At 38.8% G+C, this 11,296-nt stretch overlaps 1 protein-coding gene across 2 annotated transcripts; it reads right to left on the bottom strand.

The window, feature by feature from the left end:
- Positions 1–89: 89 nt before the first annotated feature.
- Positions 90–3,311, bottom strand: MS3_00009197 (uncharacterized protein). 2 transcript variants are annotated; one of them, XM_012945626.3, is made up of 3 exons: positions 2,825–3,311; positions 1,176–1,454; positions 90–1,125 (listed from the first exon to the last, which is right to left on the bottom strand). In XM_012945626.3, the coding sequence occupies exons 2-3, from the start codon at positions 1,444–1,446 to the stop codon at positions 335–337; spliced, it is 1,062 nt and encodes a 353-aa protein (XP_012801080.3). In that variant the 5' UTR covers positions 1,447–1,454; positions 2,825–3,311; the 3' UTR covers positions 90–334. The 2 variants fall into 2 exon arrangements, with proteins under 2 accessions (XP_012801080.3, XP_051073936.1); XM_051217535.1 differs by lacking the exon at positions 2,825–3,311 and having other exon boundaries at positions 90–1,302; positions 1,338–1,377.
- Between the last annotated feature and the right edge of the window lie 7,985 nt (positions 3,312–11,296).

The following is an 11,296-nucleotide window of genomic DNA, read 5'->3' as shown; positions in this document are numbered from 1 at the left end:
GTATTCTTAAAATCGTTAGTTATAAAGTCAGAAGATTAGTTGAGAATTTTGCCCTGTGCTGTAGAAAACATTTCTGAAAAAATGTTGACGTAAATTTTTATTGGGAAGAAAAAAGAACTACATGGAGAAAGGTCTTTTTCCTGACATCGTTTCATCAGTCAACAAATTTTATTACTTACTGATAAGCAACAGATGTTACTTGAAAAACTAAGTTAGTCATAAGTGGTTTAACTATTATCCTTATCAAAAATTTGAATTTATTTTATTCCAGTACAAAATATTTAACGAAGTTAACCAATCAAATGCCCATTATGTATTCTAGTATTATTGTCTTTTAAAACTTTGCAGTGAGCCTGATAATTTTATTTTTTAAAACAAATATAGTAAACATTAATCCAGTAAGTTGAGCCATTGAAAACCTTTCTGTTTGATTGGTGGATGCTTTTTGTGCTTCAAGCCATCTGTCTAAAATCTGTACCCACTGAGAGGCTTGTTTTCTGTCGAAAATTTGATCATCATCATCAAAAGATTTTAAAAGATTCACGGAGAGCCATATTATATGGGCACATTTGCTTACTTGGAGAAACAGCATTTTTCCATGATTCGAAGCTAATGTCTGAAATTTTTCACACAGTTTTTTTAATACATCATCTACGAACTCAGTGGTAAAATGGGCAATACTAGTACGATATAGTGTGTTTAGATGTGCTTTGAACGAACTGGAAAGGATCAAATTTAACTCAAGTATTGTTGAATCCCAAAGACTATCTGTTTCTGCAGAGAAATCCTTGGAAACAACAAATTTTCTTAAAATATCAAGACATTGAATCAGACTCTCCGGGTTTTCGTTTAGCAGCTCCATTGTTTTGTTAATCCATAAACGAAATGTAAACTCTGCATCTTGTTTCATACTAAGGAAGGTATTCAGTTTCCTTGAAGAAATCAATCCTTTCCCACAATTTGCTTTAAAAGCATGAAAAAGGATATTGTAGGATGAGGATAAAATTTCTCGTAAATAATATTTCAACTGATTAGCTGTTTGATTTGTAAAAAACATTATATTCTGCAGATTGAATTTGGTCATCTTTAGCTGACTTAAACTAAAAGCTGTATAGGTGCTGAGGTCTGTAAAACAAATAAAGTAAAAGTGGACTGTTAGAAAACTAAAATATCACCTGTTGTTTTAGTCCCCATTTTGAAGCTGATTTCGCAATTTGAATTGTGGTCACTTGGCTGCTTTTCATTTGAGAAATAATAATTAATAAGTGCTTCTTTTTCGTCCTCCCTTCTCATATACTGATTCTGAAGAAATCTGACAAAATCGTAGCTTGAAATACTTGGTGGCGTCTGTTTGACAAGATAAACTGCTACTGACACTTTCGCAACCACCAATGAAATATTTGCCAAGAATCTGCTATAAGTTTCGTTTTTTTGCGGAATCATCATCTGCAACGCTAAATGTTGCGTGAAATAATATAAGTTAATAAACGATCATCACTGTTAATTCAAAACATATCGCATTACGTAGGTTATTTTCTTTAAAAAACATCATTTATAGTTACTGATTTCAATGGTATTTTTATGTGTTTGTACATTTCAGTGTATTTTGCAGTTTTTATTTTAAGACTTGTACCTGAATTGACGGACATTACGACAAATGTTACGCTTCGTTTGAGATGTATCCGAAGAGGGATTTCATTTTAGGCGTTCTTAGCAACATCTATGCGATAATATAACTTGTACTTCCAGACACTGCATCAGTATCACCCGAATATAACCATACTCGAAGAATACCTAAGGTGAACTTTTCCATAATAAGGTGTGTACAGTGTTCTTTAAAATAATTAGTCTAATATCAGTTGCGTTATAGATATGACTACTACAACCAGATACATCTACAGATAAGTAATGCATGGTATGATCTGACTTGAATACAAATTGTTTTCACTACAAGCACACAAAAGTAAAGTGTTCTCTGAAGATGAAAGTTAATACTGTCATAGAACTGGGAAAATATAAGTCAAATAGCGGTAAAAGTAATAAAATATACAAAACCTAATCATCAAAAGTGACTTCAGGTTCCTGGCAAACTCTGGTAGTTAGTGGAAAATATATCTGCAACACCGAAGAAACTGGCGCTCTAAAAAGATTTGAGCCCCAACCACTCAAGACACTCCTGGTTTTTGTGTGATTATACCCTTCATTAGGTATTTTAATTTTTTTAATTAAGGGACCATGTGAAATATCGAAATTTGTTGCTGTAGTAAAAATTTGATAGATACGACTCGTCTAACAGTGATATCTAGACTTTATGATTTTTATTTCCCCCCTGTAGCCGACAAGTACACGAAAGAATGAATGCTGTACAGCGGCGGTACCTAAATTTCTGCTCATGAAACTGATGTTTGGTTCGGCATATTAAAACTTGTTATTACTTATTGAGAGCCAAAAATATTAAAACTGGACTCTTTCAGAAACTTTACTATCAATGAAATTTGAAATAAAATTAGTCTGAACCAATGCAAAAGGTGTAAAGAGTTCTAATTGCTTTAATCCGTATTCGTCACCATTCCTATTTCATCGGATAAACACGAGACCTTGTGACATATCTTCACTTTCTCGACGACCAAAAATGACCGTCAGGCGGTTTCTGTACAACCAAACATTTAAAAGATAGATATCGTAGATTAAATTATCAAGGAATTAATCCTGGTAATATCTGAAAGATTTAAAAACATATAGCGAAATATTTCATGCACTGGGTTCCCCTTATGAGTTTAAATAAAGCCAGAACAACAATTGAGGCAAGATTGTATGAACTCACTATATTTTGTGGTTCGTCATCAGCTTCTTGCAATCGTATGCTTATTAAAGTATTAATCTAGTTTAGTTCACCAACAAGCTCACTTGCTTCACACCGTATCATACCTCAGTGTTACATCGTAAAACGTATATAGCTGTAAGCAGCTGACAAAAAACCACTAAATACAATGAATTCACGTTATTCTACTTCAGTTGTTGTTCCAGATTTACTGAACTTGTGATGGAATAATTCGCTGTTGTTTTTACACTCCAACACTTCGAAACCAATCAGTTACTCTCAGAAATTATAGCTTTTTAATCGTACTAAAACAAAGACAACAAACGTGGTTCAGATAACAAAGAGACGAACATAAATGAGGTAAAGTGGCTTCAAAGCTAGTTTTAACTTTCAGTATGAAAGTTTGGTGAAGATTATGAAAGGCTAGTAAAAAACAATTTTGATGATTAAGGTCCTTACTTACATTGGAAATCTTTGGATAAAATACAACCTTGATACCTGTATTTAAACACTGATGCAACAAAACTCATGTGGAAAATGAGTTATTTACAAGTTACTTAAGCAATGGTAATATATTTGCGAATATATCTTCATTATTACATCAGAATATGCATCATATAATCCCAACTAGGTACGCTGACTTATGGAAACATTTTGATGAAATTAATGTGTAGTGACCGCTATTTTCTGAATGAATTTTACATATAATAATTGTCCCGTTTTGCTTGACTGATGAAGTGAAATCCTTAAACCTGAAACTGAATGCACTCAGAGAACCCAATGAAACCGAAAGACGCTAATTTAAATTAGCTAATCTCCAGAACAAGATATTGATATGTTTACAAAGTTCACCAAACTTTTGTTCTGAGTTACAAGAAAATCAAAAAGTAGACAGTTTCGCGCTTTGATTTTCACGACGACTCACACAATCCATGATATACACAATTGGTACTTTACCTTCAGTCGTACCTAGTTTCCCAATTTTGTGGAAGTCCCCAAAGTCAAGTGGCCCTCCACGAAGTTTGGAGAAATTTTGGGGAATTCCCCAAAGTTAAGGGGAAATATTGAATAACTTCCCCAGACCTGAGGATGGATCACATTTTCCTCAAATTGGGAGATTGGGAACATACCGATATCTAGATAACGGTATATACAACTACATGACTCATTCGTACATTTAAACATTTATATGTACGTTATGATTTTCATGAATAAGGCATTCTCGATTTCACATTTTCAGTATACGCAACAGCTCAGGAATAACCACCTCTAACGATAACAGATTTTGCTTTTTGAAAAAAATGGTGTTGCAAAACTGATTAAAGTTTCAGTTTTAAGAGGTAATGAGGTTTGATGGCTTGTGTTAGTTCCGTCGATTATAGTCTTTCATTCGATCCATTTTTCTTTTAAAGCGTCAACAGATGAAGCCTCAACCACGTGCTGAGGTAATGAATTCCACTCGTTGATGATTCGATGGGAAAGTCAATAGTCAGCTGACAAGTAATTTGTTCTGGGCTTGTGAACTTTACTGGAGTGTCCTCGTAAATTCTCTGTTTGGAAGAAAAGAAAACTGAAGGAATATCAGGTGCGAATTTATCACTAAGCAATTTGAAAACTGTAATCAAGTCCAAAGTGGCCTCGACACCACACTCTTCGAAGACTTATCACTCGAAAATTGCAATACTAGGGTCCTTCTAGCCAGCGTCTAACCCCAGTTTTAGTTCTTTTTCAGGTTCTCGTCTTCTTGTGAGATCTGCGTGTGGCAAGCGATAATAATTTATTCTCAAATAATTGTCTGTTAAACAAGGCATGCCACTTTACAGGCAAGATCGAATTGTTACAGAAGACACATTCTTCATTGTAATGGTTTACTCAGTTAGTTTGATTTTTTATAAATTACATTGTCCATAAAAGTGCATCATGTGACTTGATGAAATTGTCTACTGAAAGATTCGGAGTAACGTTAGCTGTTCAATTAATCAGGAAAAAACTGACCGTATATGGATGTTCTCATTATGATGTGCCACTTGATATTTACGAATTCTGTTAGTGGTTATCTACAATTCCCTCTTACACCTACACTGATTATGGAAAGTTGTGGCTCTTCTCAGGCTCCTTCTAAAACTAAGGAGTAAACAGACCAGTTATTAGTAATGAAATCCATTATTGATTAAAACAAGAAATAGCTACCATCTGTACGTACGGAAATAGGATGAACGTCGAACATTTCTTCAAAACCTCTTCAGGATTAACCGTGAATATGATTTCTAGAAAGAAGAATCATATTTTTAGTTAGACTGACATCTAAACGGTTGGTATGGGCGTTTCAAGAATATTTTCTTGTTCTTTATTCCATAAGGATCCCTGAAATGTGATTTTACACGGAAACGTATTAATTTCAGTTATCCTTTAGTAAAAAAAAGGATTTTGAGTGGTTTCCGTTATTCTTAATGATAATGCTGCCATGCTAAATCCAACACTGTTGTTAATTTTTCGACGTGACTATACTCGTGGTAATACCTAATCCATTGTGTACTACTAATCCTGATAACCGCTATTGTTGGACCAAAGCTGGACACCAAAGGTTAGGTACGAGAGAGATTCTACTTTACTCCGGTCACAAAGAGGAAGATGCTTCATACACTCATGAGACTGAACTGATGCTGTCCAAAGAAGCAGGAAATGCACTTAATGGATGAAAATCTCATGGACCCTTGATCATCAAATCATCCTTCAAAACAAAGAAGGAGGGGATGACAATGAATATTATCCTATATTATGCAGTCACCAATGATATCAATTGGGACGATAAAAATTAGTTTTATGAAAGGTTACAATCGATCGTAGCGAAGCGCCCAGGAAAGAAACTGACAATCTTGATGGGAGATCTAAACGCCAAAGTCGGAATGGACAACAACGGTTACGGAGATATCATGGGACGACATGGACTGACTGTGTTAGCGAGACATATATTGGAATAAAGCATCTTTCGTGCACGATTGTGTTGCTGCATGTTGATTGGCTATTTCTTATCCAATCAGCGCTAGTCGATACTTAGAGAAGACTCTAGAATCTTCCTATGTAAAAACTATAGATACACTAACGTTTTTCCTTATTGTGCTTCTTACTTACATCTACCTTTGTTATTTAGAATGTAATTTCTTTCCTGTTCAACCAAGTTCTTATATGAGGACTGGTAAAAAAACGAACGAGAATAGTGACAGATTTACAAGATTAAGTTCATTCAAATGCATAGTTATATGCGCACAATGTCCCCACACAAACACATACACAAAGCTGCATTTGTCTCACCGGACCACACTACGGACAACTAGATCGTTCATATTTGTCACTGAAAAATTCAAAAGGTGAGTGTAGGGTGTGAGAAGCAGGAGACGAGCTGACATAGCCTCTGATCACTACCTGGTTGTGACAGAGATGAAACTGCAGCTAAAGGACTGGACAACTGGGGAAACAAAATTACAAAGGTTCAATACAACCTTATTCCGAGATACTGACAAACTTAACGAATTCAAGATAGTTCTCAACAACAGGTTCCATGTCTTACAAAATCTACTCAAAGAAGAAGAAACTTCTATGGAGGACAGCTAAAAGGGATCAAAGAACCATCAACTTCAACGTGTCAGGAGGTGCTGGGTCGCAAGGATCATCATCATAAGGAATGGATCTCTATGGAAACCCTGGACGGGATTCAAGGAAAGAACAAAAATACAGCAATTAACATTAGTCGAACAAAAACAGAAAGTCAAGGCACAGGCTGAATACACAGAAGCAAACAAGCAAGTGAAGAAGAGCATTAGAGCCGACAAGCAGAAATTCGTGGGAGACCTGACAACGACAGCGGAAATATCTGTAACAAAAGGAAATATGAGACAACTACATGACTCGTTGAAGAAACTGCTAGAGAAATATAGTAAACCAGGGAGACTGGTCAACAACAAGGAAGGCAAGCCAGTCACTGAATTCAAGGACAGAGTAATAGATGGGTAGAATACTTCGAGGAATTCTTGAATAGACCAGCTCTATTGAATCCACCGGGTGTTGAGTCAATACATACAGACCCTCCTATAGATGTCACTCCACCAACGATCGAAGAGATCAGGATGGCCATCAGACAAATCAAGAGTGGAAAAGCAGTAGGACCTGAAGATATACCAGCCGAAGCACTGAAATCAGACATAGAAGCAACTGCAAGCATGCTCCACACTCTATTCCGGAGAATTTGGGAGGAGCAACAAGTGACTCTGGTAGACTGGAAAGGAGACCTCGTCAAGATACCAAAGAGAGGAGAACTGAGCAAATGTGAGGACTACAAAGGCATCATATTACTGTCGCTATCGGGAAAAGTTTTCAACAGAATGTTGCTGAACCGAATGAGAGACTCAGTAGACGCCCAACTTCAAGATCAACAGGCTGAATTCGTAAGGATCGGTCGTGTATAGAACGATGCGCGACACTGGATCATCGTTGAACAATCAGTTAAATGGGACTCGTCACTATAAATCATCTTCCTTGACTATTATAAAGCATTTGACGGTGTGGATAGGAGAACATTATGGGAACTTAAACACTATGGAGTATCTGATAAAATCGTCAACATCGTCCGGAATTCATACGATGGGTTACAGTTCAAAGTCATGCATTGAAAACAGCTGCTAACAGACTCATTCCGATTGAGGATCGGAGTCAGATAAGGTTGCCTTCTCTCCCCTGTCTCTTCTTTTTGGTGGTCGATTGGATTATGAAGACCTCAGACAAGGTTATCTACTGTCCCTCTTTCTTCTACTGGTGGTTGACTGGACTCTTAAGTCCTGCATATCTCAGGGGAAGCATGGAATAAAATAGACAGGTTGGAAGCAACCAGACGATTTGGGCTTCGCAGATTACCTGGCCCTTCTATCCCATACACAGCAACAAATGCAGGTAAAGATTGCCAGTGTAGCAGTAGCCTCTGCATCAGTAAGCCTCAACATACACAAGGGAGAAAACAAGAATTTCCAATACAACACAGAGAACACCAACATACGAATTGATAGTAATATGACAGATGTACTGGTAGTGATAATAATAAAAAGTCTGAATAGATAACTCAACACAAGGAGTAGGTTAAAATAAGTAAATGCACATCAAAATATCAGAAAGTGAAAATTACGTTGCAAGAAAAGAATATGTGGATTATCAGTTTAAATTGTATGCATATATCCTGTTTGAGTAAATGTCACTGGTCGATCAAAAGCTGACAAAGACTAGCTGAATAGTGTGATTTATAACAGGATAATAATACTGACCTGTCGTATATTAGCAGTGGTTAAATACCCGAAGTACGTTATCAGTTCGCTAACATTGCACTACGATTCCTTTTTAGTCCTTTACTTAGTTTTTCTTAAAGCTTTGAATGTCTTGGGTATACACTTGGCCCCCGAATGCCCTGGTACGGCCGAGAGTGGGGAGAGTCCGCTCTCCCTCTCGAAATACTCTCACACGGCCACGCGTATACAGCTTCTGTCAGGGAAGTCCTACTCATTGCCTTCTCGTGGTGGGGGTGTTGTTTACGAAAATGAGAGGACGAAAAGCGAGTATCCGGCGCTTTAACTGGATCACAAATCAATGGTGTACATGGGCTCCAGTATCCTGCAGGAACAAATGGCGTATGAACCAATTGTTGGTCACCGGCTACCATGGGATTGCATCTCCTTACGATGCTCCACTGCCTTGTGGGTTAGACCTTTAGGTCAAAGGCTCGGGGAGTGGCCCCTAAGATAACCACCTGCTTCGGTTCGGGCACCCGGGCAGTATCACAGCCCACACACAAATTGATGAACTCTCTATGTCTATGGAAATTACTTTTCTCGCTTCGAAAAACAAGCAATTGATTCAAATTATTATCATTACAATTATTGTCACCATTAATACTATTATTATTGTTGTTATTATTATTTTCCACATTATTCACCCTCTTTTATACTTATACAGCGGCTCGTCTTTGGTGGAAATTCGACTGTATCTAAACGTTCTCGATTCACTGTCCGGTTGAAAATTGTATGTTACCACCGAATACGAGAACTGAAGCAGTTTTTCTGAAACCACGTGCACCATTCAAACTGGCTGCCTTCAACGTTCGCACATTTATGCAGGTCGGACAACAGATAGGGCTGGCTATGTCTTTGGAAAGTCTTAATATTGATGTTTGTTGTCTATCCGAGACCCGTATTCAAGACTCTGGCGAAGTACTACAAATTCGATCTCCATCTGTCGCTTCGAAAAGCTTGTTTTACGTGCGCTTATCCGGGGACCCTGTGGCATCTTCGTCTAGTCTTGCTGGCGTTGGTGTCGCACTAAGCGCTAGAGCTGAGGCAGCACTAGTCGATTGGATCCCCATTAACAGTCGGTTATGTGCTGTTAGATTAGAAAGTTCCATCAAAGTGAGAAGAAATCGGCGTGAGAAACGATGTCTTTGCCAATCACTAACATCCATCGACGTCTTGGACGATGGGCAGAATTTTTCGAAGGGCAGTTCAACTGGCCTGCTGCTCCGGCAACATCGGTCAGACTGTCCTGCCCTCCATGGCCGGTGACGACTGATCCACCAAATGAGGAGGAAGTCCGCAAGGAACTCCAACTCTTGAAGCGTTACAGATCGTGGTGACATTTTGACTAAGGAATTGACGACGTTGTTTACAAAGGTTTGGGAACTAGAGAGTGTATCAACGTCATGGAATGAGTCGATAGTTGTCCCTATCTTTAAAAAGGGTTCACGTCGTTCCTGTAACAACTATCGGGGGATAAGTCTACTTCCGATTGCGTCCAAACTATTGGCTTCCGTCATACTTCGTAGGTTGTTCAAAACCCGAGAAAGATTGACTCGCGAGGAGCAGGCTGGGTTTCGTTCTGGTCGAGGATGTATTGATCATATCTTCACCCTCCGCCAAATGTTAAAACACCGTCATACTTATCAAAGGCCAACAATCGTAGTATTTCTTGACATCAGGGCTGCCTTCGATTCGTTGGACAGGACTGTTCTCTGGGATTGTCTATTGAAGAAGGGTGTGCCTGAGAAGTTTATTAACATTCTAAAAGCCCTATATACAAACACCTCAGGCAGAGTGAGGGCATACAACCACCTCTCTCCATTGTTCCATTCGAGCAGTGGGGTTAGGCAGGGTTGCCCAATCTCACCATTCCTCTTCAACTTTGCCATCGATGACATTCTGGAAACAGCTCTGATGAATGTAAGTAATGGTGGTGTGGATCTGTTGCCTGGAGAAAGACTTCTCGACTTTGAGTATGCGGACGATATTGTCTTACTGTGCGATAATGCTCAAGGCATGCAATCCGCACTTAATCAGTTGGCAATCAGTGTCCGTAGGTATGGTATGTGCTTTGCACCTTCGAAGTGCAAAGTACTTCTACAAGACTGGCAGGATTCCAATCCTGTACTCACTCTGGATGGTGAGCAGATAGAAGTAGTTGAGAAGTTCGTGTATCTGGGTAGCTGCATAAGTGCTGGTGGGGGTGTGAGTGATGAGATCAATGCACGTATAGTGAAAGCCAGAGCGGCTTATGCCAATCTGGGCCGTCTTTGGCGCCTTCGTGATGTTAGTCTGGCCGTAAAAGATCGGATTTACAACGCATCGGTTAGAGCAGTTTTGCTCTATGCTTGTGAAACCTGGCCACTCCGAGTTGAGGACGTTAGACGACTCTCTGTGTTCGATCATCGCTGTCTCCGAAGGATTGCTGACATTCAGTGGCAACACCATGTCAGTGATGCAGAGGTTCGGCATCGTGTGTTCGGACACAGAGATGATAATTCAATTGGCGTCACCATCTTGAAACACCGACTTCGGTAGCTTGGACATGTTCTCCGAATGTCGTCCCAGAGAATTCCACGTCGTGCATTATTTGCCGACTCTGGGACTGGTTGGAAAAAGCGGAGGTGGTCAGTATATGACATGGTGTCGTGGTATGAAAGAAAGCTGCAAAGGACTGGCTCCTGTTGGTCCTTTACGACTCCCTGGTTGGGGTCTGAGAGATGGTGCTACACAGTGGCTAGAGACGTTATCAGATATGGCTCAGAATAGAAGCCAGTGGCGATCCTGCTGTAATCTTCTTTTACTTTCTTCATAAAAAGTGGTTGTGTCTCCCTTACCTGAAAGATTTCTTCCGATTGTACCTTTGCGTTCCCTCATTACTACCACACTACCTTACACCAATCTCTTCGTTATTGTTCTTTTCTTTTCTATTTCTCTTCGAATTCTCATTGTTTTGTGTGGCGCATATATATTGGCGCTCTCTTGTACCAATATTTATGTGTTCAAATAAACAAACAAATTTGAATGTCTTGGCTGATTCTCTGACCTTTATGTAAGCAGTCGTGGTGTTAAACTTCATTTACGACTCGATATCTTGAGTTCTAGATTTTCAAACAATTCAGCTAAATGAATCTCCTTTTCGACG

The sequence above is a fragment of the Schistosoma haematobium genome, chromosome 1 (genome assembly GCF_000699445.3).
Source record: "Schistosoma haematobium chromosome 1, whole genome shotgun sequence".
Taxonomy (NCBI): domain Eukaryota; kingdom Metazoa; phylum Platyhelminthes; class Trematoda; order Strigeidida; family Schistosomatidae; genus Schistosoma; species Schistosoma haematobium.
This window is presented reverse-complemented; position numbering and strand designations above follow the sequence as displayed.